The 16,953-nt window shown below is 54.2% G+C and overlaps 6 protein-coding genes across 6 annotated transcripts; 3 read left to right on the top strand and 3 right to left on the bottom strand.

The window, feature by feature from the left end:
- The first annotated feature begins 576 nt into the window (after window positions 1-576).
- On the top strand, window positions 577-1,826 carry BZA05DRAFT_384334 (uncharacterized protein). The gene has a single exon (XM_051482314.1). It carries the CDS (start codon window positions 666-668, stop codon window positions 1,551-1,553), a length of 888 nt encoding a protein of 295 aa, XP_051343422.1. The 5' UTR covers window positions 577-665; the 3' UTR covers window positions 1,554-1,826.
- A 406-nt stretch (window positions 1,827-2,232) lies between these two features.
- BZA05DRAFT_384332 (uncharacterized protein) lies at window positions 2,233-3,752 on the top strand. Its single transcript, XM_051482313.1, has one exon. It carries the CDS (start codon window positions 2,359-2,361, stop codon window positions 3,703-3,705), a length of 1,347 nt encoding a protein of 448 aa, XP_051343421.1. The 5' UTR covers window positions 2,233-2,358; the 3' UTR covers window positions 3,706-3,752.
- Window positions 3,752-4,514, bottom strand: BZA05DRAFT_470550 (uncharacterized protein). Its single transcript, XM_051487907.1, has 2 exons — window positions 4,207-4,514; window positions 3,752-4,148 (listed from the first exon to the last, which is right to left on the bottom strand). Exons 1-2 carry the CDS (start codon window positions 4,413-4,415, stop codon window positions 4,091-4,093), a joined length of 267 nt encoding a protein of 88 aa, XP_051343420.1. The 5' UTR covers window positions 4,416-4,514; the 3' UTR covers window positions 3,752-4,090.
- A 2,267-nt stretch (window positions 4,515-6,781) lies between these two features.
- BZA05DRAFT_440984 (uncharacterized protein) lies at window positions 6,782-9,904 on the top strand (the record flags this gene model as incomplete). Its single annotated transcript, XM_051486634.1, has 4 exons — window positions 6,782-6,856; window positions 6,911-7,201; window positions 7,255-8,517; window positions 9,746-9,904. The coding sequence occupies 4 exons, from the start codon at window positions 6,782-6,784 to the stop codon at window positions 9,902-9,904; spliced, it is 1,788 nt and encodes a 595-aa protein (XP_051343419.1).
- Window positions 9,905-10,239: 335 nt separating this feature from the next.
- Window positions 10,240-11,573, bottom strand: BZA05DRAFT_384327 (uncharacterized protein). The gene is made up of 3 exons (XM_051482312.1): window positions 11,407-11,573; window positions 11,139-11,350; window positions 10,240-11,019 (listed from the first exon to the last, which is right to left on the bottom strand). The coding sequence occupies exons 1-3, from the start codon at window positions 11,441-11,443 to the stop codon at window positions 10,324-10,326; spliced, it is 945 nt and encodes a 314-aa protein (XP_051343418.1). The 5' UTR covers window positions 11,444-11,573; the 3' UTR covers window positions 10,240-10,323.
- Window positions 11,574-12,853: 1,280 nt separating this feature from the next.
- On the bottom strand, window positions 12,854-15,748 carry BZA05DRAFT_456196 (uncharacterized protein; the record flags this gene model as incomplete). The annotated part of the gene is made up of 3 exons (XM_051487551.1): window positions 12,854-14,740; window positions 14,922-15,047; window positions 15,085-15,748. 3 exons carry the CDS (start codon window positions 15,746-15,748, stop codon window positions 12,966-12,968), a joined length of 2,565 nt encoding a protein of 854 aa, XP_051343417.1. The 3' UTR covers window positions 12,854-12,965.
- Window positions 15,749-16,953: the final 1,205 nt, after the last annotated feature.

Below are 16,953 nucleotides of genomic sequence, written 5' to 3'. Positions count from 1 at the left end.
TCCTGTGGCTGCCTGGATACATCGTGTACTGGCATTTCCCCGTCGTCTGGCGGCCAATCTTTGATCCCAGCGGGCCGCGCGGCAGTTGGAACAAGATATTCTACCCATTGAAATTCACGGGGCTGCAATGGATAGCGCTCTGGCTTGCGATCTGGGCCCTGGAGAGACTAAAGCGGAAGCTCACCACTCGGTGGATTTTTCTGATACTCTGGACGGGGATGTGGGCGTTCATCGAGACACAGATCAGGGGCACCGGTCTGCCGTGGCCGGAAATGCATACCAGGCAGGTGGTCGGCGTTTATGGTCAGTGCTACTCGGTGTTTGCCATCTCCTACCGTGGGTATCTGATCTGGCTGCGCTGGACACCTTATTTCTTCATGGGAATACTACTGGGATATGCGCTACTTTATGCACTACCGTATGTGTGGATAGGTGAAAACTACGGAGCATGGATGCGGCCGTGGAATAGGCTTATGCGGCGGATAGGAGTGCAACGACTATTGATACCAGGGCCTGAGGGAGTGGTAGAATTCGATCCGGAGGGCCCCGAAGCTGCGAAGTCACTCACTCAGGAGGAGCTACTTCACCTAAGGGAGCGCGGTATCGATGATTACGGCCTACTCCGTCTGCGGCATGCCGGTGTTGATGTGGAACAAATACGAGCCATGATCTTGGACAAGAGAATAGCACGTGAGTGGCAGCTCGTGGCGGACAACATCCTCACCGAGCACGATTTGCAGTATCTACACGGAACGGAGAGGGAGTTGAGGGGACTACTGGCACGACTGACCAAACGCGAGGCCGTCCGCCTCCTGGAGGCCTTGCAGACATGGAGTGACTCGTCTGAGGACCAGAGTGATCAACAGCCACCGCCGAAAGAGGATGAATTTGAGCCACATGTCACGAGAAAGACGCCACGGGAACCTCCACCGTTCTGGGACGCGCCATTCACACCAGGTCAACCGATTAACAAACCGCCCACCAGTAGTACAGTCTCCCCCCTTCCTCCGTTGAAAGGTTCTATTATCCTCTCTAACGCAAACCACAGCTCCCCGAGGCCAAACGCTTCCCTGCAAAGGCCCCAAAAGCAAACCAACTTTCCGGAGCGCCCTGCGGCCTCCAGGAACGGCCACTTCACTGCGACGTACCGTCATCACCAGCTCACCCGACTACCATGCGCACTTCACATTCAATCCTGCGGAAATACCCCACGGGTCCACCGCACATACGGGACCTTCGAAGGCCCCCACAGGAAAGATCCAAGAAACCCGCTTCGACGGCGACATGAACACGAGTTTCTACGACGCAGGCGGGGACGACGCCGGATCGTCGACCGAGGAAGACGAGCCTGTGCTTACGCCGACGGCATCGACTGCGCGCGGGTTATACAGCAACGGCGACGTCACTCCACTAGTGATCCCACGGCGACGACAAAAGTCTCCCGAACGCACACCGGCCAAGCTCCAAGTCGCCGCCGCGGAGCGGTTCCGAGAAGCATTTCCCGAGACCACGCCCACACGCCGCAGTCATCTCGGGCTGCATCTGCTCGATGACCAGACGGTGAACTCGCACCGCACGCGATACGCGCGGGCCCTCACGCTTCCGGAAGTCAGCACCCCCGCCGCCACCCCCGACGTTCCCCCCGTGAAACCGGTGTTTCCCAGGACTGCCACCAACATGGATTTTCACGCCGCGGCGGAATATACGGACGCGCTGGCGCAGATGCGGAGGCGCCAGGCGCGAGCGGATGATCACGCCAGGATAAAGTTGAAGAAAAAAAAGCTTGACCGGCTGTTGCAGATCGCGGAGAAATTGGAAAAGGACCTGAATGGGAGGGGGGGTGGGCGTGCGGGTTCTACGGAGGACAGTGGTGAGGATGATTGCAGTGATGGTGATGATTATGGTGATAGTGATGTTAGTGATGTTAGTGATGATGGTGAAGATGATGAAGATGATGATGGTGATGGTGATGGTGATGGTGATGGTGATGGTGATGGTGATGGTGATGGTGATGGTGATGGTGATGGTGATGGTGATGGTGATGGTGATGGTGATGGTGATGGTAATGGTGATGATGATCGTCAGGGTGAGGCAATAATAGACTACTCCTACGAGCAGGCGAAGCGGCGAGTGAGAAAGCTAAGGCGGAATGCAAAGAAAATACCACTGGTGGACAGCAAAGCTGCGGAGAGGCAGGCTCTGGAGACAGAGAAGGCTCTGGCGAAGAAAAGAGCAGCGGCGGAGAAGAAAAGAGCAGCGGCGGAGAAGAAAAGAGCAGCGGAGGAGAAGAAAAGGATACTGGAGCAAAAGAAAGCACTGGAGGGGAAGACCGCTGCAGAGAAGAAAGCATTAGAAGAGATGATGGCTGTAGAAAGGAAAGCACTGAAGGAGAAAAAAGAGCTGGAGGCAAAGAAGAAGGCGGAAAGAGAAGCTGAAGCGGCACGTAAGGCTGCAGCTGCAGCTGAGAAGGCGAGACTCGCTGCGAAAAAGAAAGCGGAGAGAGAGGCTGCAGCTGAGAAGGCGAGGCTCGCTGCGAAGAAGAAAGCGGAGAGGGAAGCTGAAGCGGCACGCAAGGCTGCAGCTGCAGCTGAGAAGGCGAGACTCGCTGCGGAGAGGAAAGCCCGAACAGCTGAGGAGGCGGCACGGCAAGAAGCCAGAAAGAAGCAGGCGGTGGCCGAGGCAGCAGCGGCAGAGGAGAGACGCCTAGCTACCGAAAGGAAGAAAGAGGAGTTGTTGGCGGCGGCAATCGCGAATGCCAAGTTGGAGGAGGAAGCCGCAGGAAGTGATTCTTTCCCCGGACATACCAGTGACCAGGGAAATGAAGACGCCACTACCAATGTGGATCCGACCACCCTCACAGAGTCAGAGCTGCAGAAGGGCCAGACATTGGAGCGACTCCAACAAGGGGAGTGGATCATAATGTTCCCGCCTGATACGCCGAACCCACGTGAGTATAGAAGATTGTTTTACCCAGACGACCACAGCACATCGACGGATTCCAGTTCGGAGGACTCGGAAGTCGACGCATACCATGACCTGGAATATGTCTCGGAGGACGACCCGGACTATTTCGCATCCGAGGATGAAGAGACTTCCACGAACAATGAGAGTGAAGAAGATGAGGTGAGCGTTGATGATGTTGATGATGATGACTGTATCGCCTCATTCGCCAGCAGCGCTTTTGGAAGCGCCATCGGGGGCGCCGTGCGCGTGCTGGCACCTATCATCCTCCAACACGTCACCGCGCAAGAAGAGATGGCGCTCACCTGGCGGCTCCCGCAGGCGCTCCCGGCTTCACCCGAAGACGAGGCCAACCGGACTTCGGAAACACTACACTCACGACGACGATGGAAGTTGGTTGATCCCTCGCCATACAGCGATACGGACTCTATGCTCGACCTTGGCCGCGGCGAGCGCTTCATGAGCCCAGAGGAATTCGAGACCATGGCGTGGAAGCAGCCACAAACGCCTTCCCGCCCGCCGTCGTCGTCAGTGCGGAGGGATCCCATGAAGAAGTGGTATATGTGGGGCCTCACATTCTTTGCTTTCTGGTACGTACTCGGGCATTACTACAGAGAGCGGCAGGACTATATGCACGGCCCTGGGATCAACCCGTGGGAGGATGTACCGAGAATGTTGCGGAGGTGGCAGATGTCTAGTGTTGCGGGGCGGGCGATGGAGGAAAAGGTCTCCAGTGGGTATTGAGGAATCACGGGGTGCTTCGTGTACGGTGTTGGTGCCACTTGCTTGTCTTTTTGTTATGTACGTATGCACGTCATTTGCTTGTTCCGTTTCGACGTACGTACTTCTTAGAGGGGGTATGTTTTGTCATCGTATCGTGCTTCTTCGATTGATTGTAGTAGGTATTCTCTTCTTTTTTTTTTCAAGGTACAAGCCTGGCTCCCATTTCAATTATTTACATTGATGTCCAAAAACATCAGCCCCAGTGCATCCGTTCATAAACATGGCATCGTATCGTAGCATCCCACCGTCATGTCATGTCATGGTCCCATCAACATCAACATCAAGTCGTTCGATCAATCCTCGGTACCGGTACCGATATGTACGTATGTGTGTATGTATGTGGACCTCAAGCGAACTCGGACCGCACTCTCGTGGCCGCCGGATGTCGATCATCCGAGTAGGCACTGAACGCATGATCAGAATCCAGAGCAACGGGCCAAGCCTAGTGAGGGCGGAACCTACATTCCATGGGACGCAAACCCGTTCCCCTTCACCTCTGATTCAGCTTCCCTCCGGGGCCGCGGCCAGGCACCCATGGCATCGATCATGTACACGCCGAACGACAGCGAGAACAGCGCGGCGATGATGAAGATTAGCGGGAAGCGTAGAACGAAGACGGCGTAGTCGGCGACGACGGTCAGCGTTGGTGTGGCGGGGATGACGGCGGGCATGGCTGATTTTCTTTCGGTTCGTGGAGCTGGAGCTGAGGATGAAGGTCGGTGGAGGAGGTGGGAGGTGGGGGAGGGAACGGGTGGGGCGGGAGAGCGAGGTTATATAAGTAACCGTATGGTGTACGTACTGCTCCGCAGGTTGAGAAATTGAGAGATTGTCCTGTCCTGTCGGAGAACCTGGACGTTATCGCGGTTTATACTCTTCCGCTGGCAGCGGCGCTGTCGCACGACTCCAGCCCAGAGCCCAGCAACCACCTTCCACCTTGCATGACGTTGTCGGTACATACTCCACACACTCTACTCTAGGTATTCAACCTACCTATTGCCTGCTTTGAAACATATAAAAAGCACCTGAAGAGAACAATACGACTGGCTATCTCGGACTCGATATGCACGCCGGGTGTGGGGGAGGTGGTGATTGATTGACTGTTTCGAAGAATGCTTCGGATCTGCGTCTCGGGGTTGAGCGTTATTGGCTGCTCCTGCCAGGCTGCCAGCACGGTTCGCGCAACGCATGATGGACACGAGAGGTATCTACCCGTACAGCACAGCGCGGGGGAAGGTGGTTTGTTTGTACGATAGTGAAGTGCATACATGCACAGTAACGTTCGACTGTGGAGTTCCAGGTATGAAGATGTATGTACCCAGTGGATAGTGGATATATGTAGGTACCCAGCCCAGTGGACACTACGATCGTGGCCGCCTGTGAGCGGTACGGTCCGGTACGCTACGGTACGGTAGAGTACGCGGCAGTCTAGCCTACCGATAGTCAACCAATTAAGCAGAGCGTGCGGTGGCCCTATCCTCCCGCTTCAAGCCAATCCGCACGCTCGCGACCGCGTTCGATTTGATTCTCGGCCGGCGCGGCAGTGCGGGGGAGGGGGAGTGCGTGGGTCTACCCATTCCCAACCAACTCCTGTCCCCCAAGAGTTTCGGAAAAGCTGGAGTTGTGTCGGTTTTTTTTTCTGTTCTGGCAGCTGGATTGACGAAACCGACATGAATGCAAGCATGGATGGTTAGTTTCCTCCTGGGTGGCCAGTTTCCTCCTGGGTGGCCAGTTTCCTCCTGCGAGAGCAAGCATGGAAAAACGGAAGGATGTGGTTTCCGTGTGTGTTGTGCGACGTGGTGCGACGTGGTGGACGCGGTGAAACGTGAAGCTCGGCTTGTTTTGTCTTGTCTGAGGTCTCCGCTGGACCGCTTCTGCTCGATTAACCATGATCGATGACATGCGCGGTCGAACGACACGGGTTAGGGTTATTGGGTTATGGTTACCGCACCAGATATCACTCGGTTCGGCCCAACTGTGGCCTGCGATCCGTGTGTAATTCCTCGAAGCGCAGGTAGGAAAGTGACTTGAGACCCACATGGGCTGCTAGGAGCTTAGGTGGGGATTTCGGCCTTGAATCGCCTGTGTTGATCAGCTGGAAGTACATACGGTTGAGTGACGCTGTGTCCGTACTGCACGGGTATGTAGGATTTCCACCTCGTGTGGCGCGACTATAGCTCGAGAAAAAGCCATGATCGCACGGTAACCGGGCACATATCGACAAGGCGTACCGGCTTTATGTAGGAAGACCAGGGGCTGTCGGACATTGAAGGACTCCGGCGAAGGACAATGTCGATGCTGGTTAATCACTCGGAGGTATCATGTGACAAAGTCACACGCTGCCGCCGGCTGTAGAGGCGAGAATGTAATATTATACCTTGGCACCCTCACTCGTCTCTTTGCCGCCTCGTAGAGGCCGTATAGCGCTGGAAGATTCTCAGCATCATCATCATTGGGAAAAAGTTGAATGTTGAAACAGGGATAGAGAGATCTTCAATTTATTTCGCATGCAGCCTATCTATACTATGGCAAACTGTTGCACTCCTTTCCTGCCCACTCTGGCCGGCCGGAGTGGAGACCTCGCTACCAGCCAGCACGATGTGGCGCCGCTGGTTGGGCGTTGGAGAAAATAGCAAATTACATGAACGCACCAAAGTTCGAGTGACGATCTATGGATGGCTTCTGTCTTAATTGGGAAATAATGGTGATAAAAACGCTAGTGTGTTGAACTTCGCCGCACACACAACTTGCCAAGATATTTGCTCCTCTCCCTCTCCTCCTCCTCTTCCTCCTCCTCTTCCTCCTCCTTTTCCTCCTTCTTCTTCTCTTCACACTCCATCACACAACTGACTCTACCTTCGCTGATTGAGAAATCACAACTTCGACCCTTCACTCTCGAGTCTCCACCATACAACCGACTCTACGTTCTCTGATAATTGATTCAGACATCCCACAACTTCGAACCTTCTTCACGTCTTAGTACATTACACTACGACCCTTCTTCATATCTTAGTACATTACACTTCGATCGTTCTTAACCATGAGTTTTCGCCTCAATAAATCCCGCAAGGTTCAGCCGAAGCGTCCTTGTCGAAGTGCGCCGCAGACCACGCAGGTTCATACCCAACCGCCTCAGTCATGAGATTAATTTCTTGCCGACCCTCGTTAGGAACTCGAACAGCAGCTGAAGCTGCGGCGGAAAGTCCGGCAGCAAGTCCAGCAGGAACTTCAGCAACAGCGACAACTGCAGGAGCAGCAGCGACTCCAGCAGCTACCAGAGACGCAGCAGCTACCAGAGACGCAGCAGCTACCAGAGACGCAGCAGCTACCACAGACGCAGCAAAAATCACAGACGCAGCAGCTACCGGATACGCAGCAGCTACCACAGCAGCGGAAGCATAAAGGACCCATCAGGTATCAGCCAAAGCCTCCTCTTCAAAGTGCGCCCCAGGCCACGCAGGTTCGTATCCAGCCGCCTCACTCATGAGACTGACTTACTAACCCTCTTTTTAGCAATTCCAGCAGCCACAGCAGCAGCCACAGCAGCAGCAGCTATTCCAGAAGCCCCAGCAACAACCACAGCAAGAGCGGATATTCCAGCAGCCACAGCAGCAGCCACAGCAGCAGCAGCTATTCCAGAAGCCACAGCAGCAACCTCAGCAGGAGCAGCCACAGCAGGAGCCGCAGCAGGAGCCACAGCAGCAGCCACAGCAGCAACAGCTATTCCAGGAGCCGCAGCAGCAATTACAGCAGCAGCAGCAGCAGCAGGTTCATCAGCAGGTTCATCAGCAACTCCAGCAGCAGCGACAGGGGCAACAGACTCCAGAGGCTCAGGCTCAACCACAGCAAGCCCAGCAGTCGCAGACGGAACCTGCGAAGACGGCGTTAACTTCTCAACTTCCTCTGCCGCAACCAAAAGAGCCTGAGCCAATGTGCTGGCATCCTCAAACCCCACAGAGGGAGCACCGGCAGATGCTGGAGGAGCAGGTGTGCGAGCACCAGCAGAATCTTTCCGTGGTGCAGCAGCACCAGCTGGAGCTGCGAGCCGCTGCCGAGCAGATGCAGGCAGACGTCGCTGCTATGCAGGAGCATATGCAGCAGGAGCGGCTCGCGGCTTTACAGCAGCCCTCCCGGAGTAGCCTAGAGGGAAATCTTGTTGCCATGCAACAAGAACTCGTAGCCCTCCGGAGGACCATGAAGCGCCAGCATCCGGTGATCCGTGGGCTACTGCAGCGATTCGTCCTCGCACAAGAGCAGCAGTTGCTCGCGGATCTACCCTCCCAGAGTAGCCTAGAGGAAGCTCTTGTTGCCATGCAACAAGAGCTCGAAGCGCTCCAGACGGCCATGGAACACCAGCAGCAGGTGATCCGTGAGCTGCAGCAGCAGTTCGTGTTCGCACGACAGCAGCAGCGGCTCGCAGATCGCCGTGCGCGGGGCCATGGCCGTACCGAGGCGAAGGCTAGGGCGTTGAAGCGACAGAGTCACGCCGAGGGGACTTCCAAAAGGGAGTTCCTCAAGCCGGCCCAGTCGGACCAACGCCCTCCCCCTCCCCCTGCTCAACAAGATGCCCGCCCGAGGCTCTCCCGTCCTCCGCCTCCGTTTTTCGTTGGCGAGGGTGGTGGTGTCCTCTTGAAGAAATTTCGAGAGCGGCATCCCACCTGGGAGAGTCGTGGTGAGGGCATCGCGGTGATGACGGGGAAGAGGCGACGTGAGGAGGGGCCTGCTGCTGAGGGGGGAGTTGAGGAGGGCGAGCGATCGTCCACTAAGAGACTGAAGGTGGGGGGTGGCGTGCGCTTGTCGGGTTGGTGGCTGGGGGGCGGGTTTGGGCTGACGTTGGCGGTGAGGTGGGCTGGCCTCATTTGAGGTCACCCACGGGGGGGAGAGGGGGCGAAGGGAGAGAGGGGGCAGAAGGTTCAAGGGGGAGAGGGACATTTGTCCCTGATAATGGTATACAAAAGTTTTTTTCCTGTTACGCAGCATGTTCTCTGTGATGGCTCATCATAATTTGATCGTAAAATTGGTGCCTGTGTAGATGGCGATGCTTTTGTAGGTCTAGTATCATTATCGTTGCTGCAGCAAATGTCACCGGTGACCAGTGAGCACCCGTGAAATGTTCTAACTATATCCCCAAGACATAACATGGGAGACTTGGACAGTGACGGGAACATAATTTCGCAGGTATCGCTGCCGGCATGAGTATTCTTGGTCGACTTTGATCTGTTGAGTACATAACAGTGGGAACGGATCATGTCAAACTTTGGACGCCCGGGCCCGGAGACGTTGGCATGAATAAGATTCCGCGGTGGAGGGGTCGAGGCCGAGTGCTGACGGGGGTAGACCAAGGAGTGTGACGTTTTCTGTATGTAAAGAGAGACCTCGCCTCCGATGATAGTGTTGCTGCATCGAATGAATAATCTCTGCCCTTTCACCCGCATATTCCAATAGACCGGAGTGCTTGATTAATGCTCTCAGTGGAACACGTTTTTCCCTAATTTTAAAGCATAAAACACCAAACACACTAAGAATTAAGTTTGATGCATTTCGCTCCTGTATTTAACTTCACATGAGCAAAAAACGCCACCGGCGACGAGTGAGCACCTGTAACATGCCTAACTATATCCCCCAGACATAGCATGGAGTCTCGGAGATATACGGGAGCATAATCTTGTAGGTGTTGCTGTTAACTTGGTCTGGTAGGTGGTGTGAAAGGATTAGAGTGCTTGATTGCTCTCAGTGGAACACGTTTCTCCCTAACATTAAAGCATCAAACACAAAACACAAAATACACTAGTGTCGAAGTTCCCACTTGCACGCCCGCACCACTTATAAAAACCCCCCTCCTCCCCTCTCCTTCCTTCCTTCTCCTCTTCTCTTCACTTCACTTCTGAACGGAGCAGTCCACAACAGCAGTGGCAAGAGCAGAGCAAACTGACAAAATGCGCCCTTCCGTGGACGGGGTTTTTACCTTCGGGTTTCCTCTAAAACAAAAACATTGTCTTCCTAGCTTCACACCGAGGGGATGGGGTTTTTGATCCACGTAAAGCTGGCTTATTCCGACTGCATCCCCGAGATTTACTATATAGCCAGCGCTATTATCTTCGAGCCGGTGGCACGACGGAGCGAATATGCGCTGAAGTTTTCCCTATCAGGGCGCGAGTTCTAAAGGGTTATAGGTGAGACATGAGTGAGCTCTACGGGTCATTGGGTCGATCATCCGCCTGCCCACATCAGTGTTGGCGAGAAAGTCCGGGATGGCTTGCCTGCAAAACGCGCGTCTGCGGAGATGTCTCGGATCTTTCGGATCTTGTAGCGACATCATCCGCATCGGGTGTCGGGGGCGTCACATCGTCTAACGGAGGTACTAAAGCATGGTGTCATACCGAAACAAATCGGATGGTGGGGAGTTCGCTATTGGTGATAACCTGTGATGGAGCCTGCTCTTTGTCGCGCGGCTGTCCATAACGAGAGCCTACGACAAGTGCCAACATCTAAAGAACAGTTCGTAATTCATCCCTCAATATCCCCTTCCAATAATGTACATAAATATATAGAGAGACTATGTGAGCACAGACGGGCTCGCGGTCAAACGATCGTGATAGAAAATGTAATCTCGGTCGCCTTCTCTTCCGGCGGATGATCAAACTTCTTCCCATCGTGACTGATCCTCACCGTGCTCTCGCAGATGTCACACTGCACATCCAGCTTCAACCCAGTCTCTTCCGCCACCCGCTTCCAAAACCTCCCGAAGCTCTCGCGATCGTGCCGCATCATGATCCCTACCGTGGGATGCGTGTACTCGCCCGGAGCGCGACTGCCAATCATCCTTCCGACGATGGTGTTCCCCTTCTTGCGCTCGAGGTAACCGACCAGTCGTTTCGCCGCCAGCAGTTGTCGCTGGTAGCTAAACAGATGCAGAAAGTAGCCAGCATGGACGACCGCACACCTCTGCTTCATCTCGTTTTCCGTCCACGCCTCGTCGTCGAAGATGTCTGCCGCCTCGAGCCGCATGGCCCCCGGCGCGTCCATAAACAGCTCGTAGCCGATCTCGAGGAACTCCGGCTCGATGTCGCAGCCGAAGAGCTGCGATGCCGGGATGCCCTCGTGCGAGAGGAGGTAGCGCAGTTCTTGCCCCACGCAGCAACCGACGTCGAGGTACACGCCGCCGGATCGCAGCAGCGACAGGATGCGCGGGTATGAGCGGTAGCCGGGGAGGTTGAACTTGACGAATTCGAACATCCCGATGCAGGGGTACGGGAATATTGACCAGGCCTTGTCTTGCTGCGCGGGGGAGGGGCAGGGGAGGCACGATTAGCGAGCCCGAAAAGCGAAGAGAGCATCTCGATATGGAAACTCATCGGGTATGCGCGTGTATGTGTGTGTGCGACGGTCGCGCTTACCAGACGTTTAACGTGTGCCTCGAGCAACTTGTCGACGACCCCACACTCGGTCATCACGTCTCTCATTTTCTCCGGACATTTATACGTTTCAAAGTAGAACGAGTTGTCTTTGGTGCACGAGACAGCAGTGGGTCCGGAGATCTTGGCTGCTGCTACTGCTCGAGCTCTTTGCTTTTTCCACCGTCGGCTCAGTTTCGCCGGTTCGACGGAGGCTGCTGATTGGTTAGCGGGCGGGCCGCGATCAACCGATTTCGCCGAGTTGGAATACCATCGTGCTTGACTACTCTGCGGGGTGAGACCCTCATGGTTGTGTTTCTTGCTGGGTGGGAGGGGAGACGGGTGGGTTGCGGTTCTTTTCGGTCCTGATAGATATGAAATCGAGGGCTGCTAGCATTCCAGACACACACTGGGGGATGAATGCCTCATATATACACGAGCCGCTGGTGGCAGTGGCTCTCTTTGGCATGGACGTCGTGATCTACTTAGGTCCATTGATACGTCAATAAAATGACTTCCCCCCCTCCCCCCACGAGCCGCTGGTATCGGCTCTGATGCATGATTACGACACCTTGTGGATCTCCCCATCAGAGAATTCCAAGCTTGGGGTCGGGTACTTAGGCCGGGGACAGTGGCACGAGTGTATGCACATACAGAGCGGATCCACTTCCCGCGGCACTTCACCCTACACGCATGAACCTCGATCTGAGGAGTACTCTAGTACCGTAGGTGCTAAGCGTGAAAAAGCAAGCAAGAGGAATGCTTCCGGACAAGAGCTAGACTAGAGTAGCAACAACCAACAAAGAATCCACCCAGAATCTACCCAGACTAAACATACCACCGTTTCCGTACACAGTTGCCGCCTGATACGTCTGACAGGTGCCCGGATCAAGTAAGTGAGTATTCCCGGACTAGGTACCATCTAACCTAATGAGAATGAGAATGCAGGTATCTACTGCTTCCTTCACTATTCATGCCTCTGGAGTCTGCAGAGGCGAGGACGATACCCTCTTTCCGTGCTCCCTGCCCCCATCCTCCTCGTCACACCTCCTCCTCCTCCTCCTCCTCTCCACGTCACAGCCCCCACCACGAGGCAACAGAACCCCACAATAACATCGCCAACAACATCGCCATTTCCATCTCACCTAGCATGTGCCCAGGCATCTAGGCCATCGCCGCCCTCGCCATTCTCGCCGTCCTCGCCTCTGAGACACCATTCGGCAGCTCCCTTGCCGCTGGCATCCCCACTCCCAATAAATAAGCGTGGACTCGCGGGGCAGGGAGCACGGCGGTATTTAATCTATCACGTCGAGGTGTGATATGCGATACTGTGCATGAATGGCGCGAACTACAGGGAGCAGAACGAGAGGCTGGGGAGCTGGGAGGTGTTGGTACCAACTGCGTCGAAAAGGTTGTGTGTTGTGGTGTATTACACAGGGCCTCTTCCGCCTGCCTACATAGCAAATGCTGCTGCGGTGAGGTGGGGTGGGGATACAGCGCTTCTTCTCCTTCTCTGTGGTCACTACCTACATCATACATACAAATGTCGGCGTTCGTGGAGATTCACTACATAGCACTCGATGCGGTAGCGAGTGATGGTCGGATGAATCAGCCATGGCCGCCGATGATACATCATCATTCGAGCAAGACATGACGGCAACGTTGATTATGCGATAAACTCGGTTCCAGAATTGAGTAAAACAACAGAAAGAAAAACAACCTACCTATGGGATACTATGAGTACCTACAACACCAGAACAGCCCGTACCCCGCACTTGGATTGCGGATCCCGATCTACCTCCACTTCTTTTTGTACTCATCCGCATCATCCTACTCGTCTCCATCCTCATCCATACTCTCGGCTTTGCCCCTATCCTCGTCGTTGTGGCTAGTGTTGGCACCAGGTTGTTGCTGAGTGGGCGGATTAGCAGTGGTCCCGGCGGGAATACCGGCTGGCCTCGAGGTGGTCGCGGGCGGAGGCCGAGGCAGAGGTGCTATCGCCGGCTGGTTGAGATTCTCAGGAGTGGGCGGAAATCCTGGCAGCGGTTGCTGCTGTTGCTGCTGTTGAGAGCCGTGTCGTGGCTGATTTCCTCCCTGCTGGTTCTGTCCAACAGGAAGTCCTGCAGCTGTTGGTCTTTGCATTCGCGAAGCCAGCAATCGCGCGATCTCTAACCTCTGCGCTTCCTGACGACTCAAGGCGGCCTCATGTTGGTTGGTCGGGCGTGGGAGGACATGCCTCGGAACCCACCCGTCCTCCCACGGCCCCTCCAAGTCCCCGAGTTTCCCAACCCCGGATCGATCCATGCAGTCCGGCTGTCCACACCATCTTCCCTGTAGCGCATCGGGAACCCCCGTGATGGTATTGTTCATGAGATCGCACATCCGACAGCATACCCACGTCTTGCACTTCGTGCACACGTTGGCACATGCGTTCACGCAATTCTCGCAGTAGAACTTTCCGCAGGCGCTCTCTAAGCACTGTCGATACTTCGATGCGTTAGGTCGCTTCTCCAGTCCTTTCTCCCATGCGTGCGACGGTACACATTTCCGACAGAGAGCCTTTTCACAGCCGATGCAGATTTCGAACAGATTGTGCTCCGTGAAGGTGACGGGCGGTCGTGCGGTTGGCACCTGTGGCTTTGCCGGCTTGAAGGCTGCCAGACGGCACAGAGGGTTTTCCGCGAAGGGGGTTGGTCTTCCACCCCGAAGTTTCACTCCCGGTACTTCGGATATCAGGTCGTTCTGGTATACACGCATGGAACCGCCGTAAAGATCCGTGGAAACCTGGCGGCCGGTGGGATTCTGGCAACGGAGACAATACCCCCTTCCACACTTTTCGCACTCGAAGTAGAGGTCCGCCCGGGTGGCGATGCAATCGACGCATTCGGCGCCATGGCCGGGCTGCGCGCAAACGACCTTGAGAAGCCGCAGTCCCGCAACATCGGAGACCATGAGAGGATTCTGTGGGCCAGTCGGACTTTTAAAAAAGCAGCTTTGGCAGATGAACTTGTCGCACTCGGCGCAGGTCATGAATATTACGCAAGCGGCGCATAGAGATCCCATGGAAAACCTCCCCACGCCGATTGCGGCTCCGTTCGTGACGCCACCCACTTCGACGAACATATCCTTGTTGTCACCGCAGTATTCGACTGGCGCAGGTGAACCTTCCCACAGTCCACAGGTGTAGCAGCATTGCCCACCCTCGTTCTTTCTTGCCCCAACTTCGGCCAAGCAATGTGTGTGACGAGCGAATCGACCGTCGATCTCCACATTTGAATATGTTCGGCCGCCCATCGTGAAATGGTTGAGTTGTTGGTGTGGTCCAATGATCTCGGAATTTGCGGCGAGGACAAAGGACCAGCAAAAATGTTGAGAAGCGCAAAGGGCGATATCGACCTTTATATCGAAATATTTGGAGATTACTAACAGAGCAATCACGGGATTGATCTCCCCTAGCGGCTGCAGTAGGGCATCCCAATGCACGAAAGGCTCCGGATTTTCTTCGTGCAACTCGTCGAACTTCTCAAAACACTGTCTCATTCTTTCCTCCATGGTCCGTAGCCATATGTTTTTATTCTGGCCATAGTTGTACATCGGCATCAACACTGCCCGAGTGTAATCCATGTGAAATTCGTTAGATATGAGGTTGGCGAAGAGTTTTTCGGTGTGCGGAAGTAACACAGGACCTCCTGCACGCTTATCGTCCGGGTGTATATCGAGCGGCATCACTGGGTCCATCGGACATTCGGTGGAAAAGACGTGTGGAAAGCCCCCAGACCCCCATACCTAGAAATCCATTAACCACCATCAAATCAGGGATGTATGTTGGCTGGGGGAAATACTCGAAGCCAACGAAGAGCAAGAGGCTGATGCCGGTACTTGCACTCCAGGATCCAGTCTGGAAAGACCTGGCTATCTATATACTTGCAGTCGCGGACACTCAACCCACGCAGGGTGGAAGCGAAGCGTCCCATGATCAGCTGGATCCATTCGGTATCGACACTTGTGCCGTCGAGGACGACGGAAGTGATGTGGTTTCCGATCGGCAAGTTATTGAGCACTTGAGCCAAATGCCGTCCCATGAACCGCGGGTGATAAAACTCAGAAACGGGAATGGTTCGAACTCTCGGTGTGTGCAGCACAATCTCGGACAATTCCTTCTGGGTATCCTGGGCTTTCCTGCGCCAAAAGCTGAGCGTCGAGGCATCGAGACCTCTAGAGCTCATCACTCCGATGGCCCTCTTTAAAGTCAGCAGATTGAGTTGCGTCGCACCATACCGCCGTTTCACGTCTCTGTCGATGATGTCCTTGGTTGTCTTATGCAGGAGAAACTGCAAGTACTCTGGGGTCAGGATGTTGTCGACTGCCGGACTCTCCAGCAGATCCAGCCATCGCTCCACGCCTCTGCGCAAGAACACCAGATTGCGGAAAAAGCGTCGGTTGTTGTCGGTGAGCACGCGCAGAGTCTTTGTGGTGTTTCGCACGCAGAGGTAGTCCGGGGTGTTCAGATAGCTGAAGATACAGGTCGCAATGGGAGGGATCAGCATCACCGTCTCTAGATGTGAGTAACCGGGCTCGTAGACCACTCGTTTGGCGGTAGTGTCTGCGGACATCTTCAGCTGATGTAGAAAAGGTGGTTCGATACTGTTGCTGTTGCTGCTATTGCTTCGTAGGAGCCAAATCGAACCAAAGTCAAGGGAATGGCGGTTTTATGGAGGTGTGTACTTGAGTAAGAAGTATGTGTTGTGAGCGGGAAGTTTGTGGTGGTGCAATATAAATCACACAGTGCCAAAACTAGGGTTATGTGAAAGAATACCACAATAAAATTGAGCTCACGGCATGATGTCTCTTGAGGCTGGCGAGCCATTGACATTAACAGAGCCATTGACATTGACAGTCCCACGTATACCAGAAACCCCATACCAGTACTCACCAGGACGAAAACCTCTGCATACACAAAGACAAAAACAAAACACTTTCTTCGTCGTAAGTAGTACTTGATTACTGATATCTACACTTAGAACTGAAAAGGTTTCGTGGTGGGGTGTACTGTTCCGAGTGCTCTCACATGAACCGGGCAACCCTTACCGTCGGCCGACATAGGAATGTCTAGCAGCGTTAGAGTACTAGCACTAGTACACAATGGTTTACCAAGCGCAATATCTATTCCTTTTTTTTTGGTTTTATCATATTCGCATTTGATCTTCCTAGAATAAAGACTATGGCGGCGTACATTTTATCCATTTTCCTATCCATAGTCCGGATCACTGGCTCGGTGCGGTTACCTCACCTCTCACGCTCACCGTCTGGGTGAGAGCGCAAAAATTCCTTTGTTTATCTTTATTTTATTTATCATCTTCGCATTCGGCCTTATCAGATCATGGCAGTTACAACGTACATGTCCGTCTTCACTCCATTATCCTCGTGTCACCGATATCTATTTTCTATCAGATCATCTCCAATTCGATCATCTGATACAGAATAGATATCAGCGTTATGAGTAGCACAAACATTCCTCTCTAGCGGAATCTCTTTGATTCCTATCCGCTGAGTGACCACCGAAGACGAAGATGACTAATTGCGGAGCTGCTTGGTCCTAGCCCCAACCAACACGGATGCCGGTATGCACAGACCACAGAACGGTGGACGTGCGTACTTTCACTCCTTTTCGACCACCGCCACCACCACTGATCCTTCCCCCCAGAATTTCTATTTCCACGTCCACCCTTCTCCCCCATCCCCTCCTCCTTCTACAACCTTCCCTCATCGCCTCTTCCGTCAATAATCGCTACTTGCTTGTAGCTTTTACTTCGACTTC

Source organism: Tricharina praecox (assembly GCF_024521635.1).
Source record: "Tricharina praecox strain CBS 144465 chromosome Unknown BZA05scaffold_2, whole genome shotgun sequence".
In the NCBI taxonomy this organism is placed as follows: domain Eukaryota; kingdom Fungi; phylum Ascomycota; class Pezizomycetes; order Pezizales; family Pyronemataceae; genus Tricharina; species Tricharina praecox.
This window is presented reverse-complemented; position numbering and strand designations above follow the sequence as displayed.

Excerpts from the sequence above, each read along its gene's own strand:
- BZA05DRAFT_384334 (XM_051482314.1), top strand. The coding sequence starts at position 666 with ATGATCTTGGACAAGAGAATAGCACGTGAGTGGCAGCTCGTGGCGGAC.
- BZA05DRAFT_384332 (XM_051482313.1), top strand. The coding sequence starts at position 2,359 with ATGATGGCTGTAGAAAGGAAAGCACTGAAGGAGAAAAAAGAGCTGGAG.
- BZA05DRAFT_470550 (XM_051487907.1), bottom strand. The coding sequence starts at position 4,415 with ATGCCCGCCGTCATCCCCGCCACACCAACGCTGACCGTCGTCGCCGAC. Across the intron at positions 4,149-4,206 it reads GGGTTTGCGTCCCATGGAAT|TGCCTACTCGGATGATCGAC; the intron begins GTAGGTTCCGCC and ends TCATGCGTTCAG.
- BZA05DRAFT_384327 (XM_051482312.1), bottom strand. The coding sequence starts at position 11,443 with ATGAGGGTCTCACCCCGCAGAGTAGTCAAGCACGATG. Across the intron at positions 11,351-11,406 it reads CAGAGTAGTCAAGCACGATG|CCTCCGTCGAACCGGCGAAA; the intron begins GTATTCCAACTC and ends ACCAATCAGCAG. Across the intron at positions 11,020-11,138 it reads AGGCACACGTTAAACGTCTG|CAAGACAAGGCCTGGTCAAT; the intron begins GTAAGCGCGACC and ends TCCCCCGCGCAG.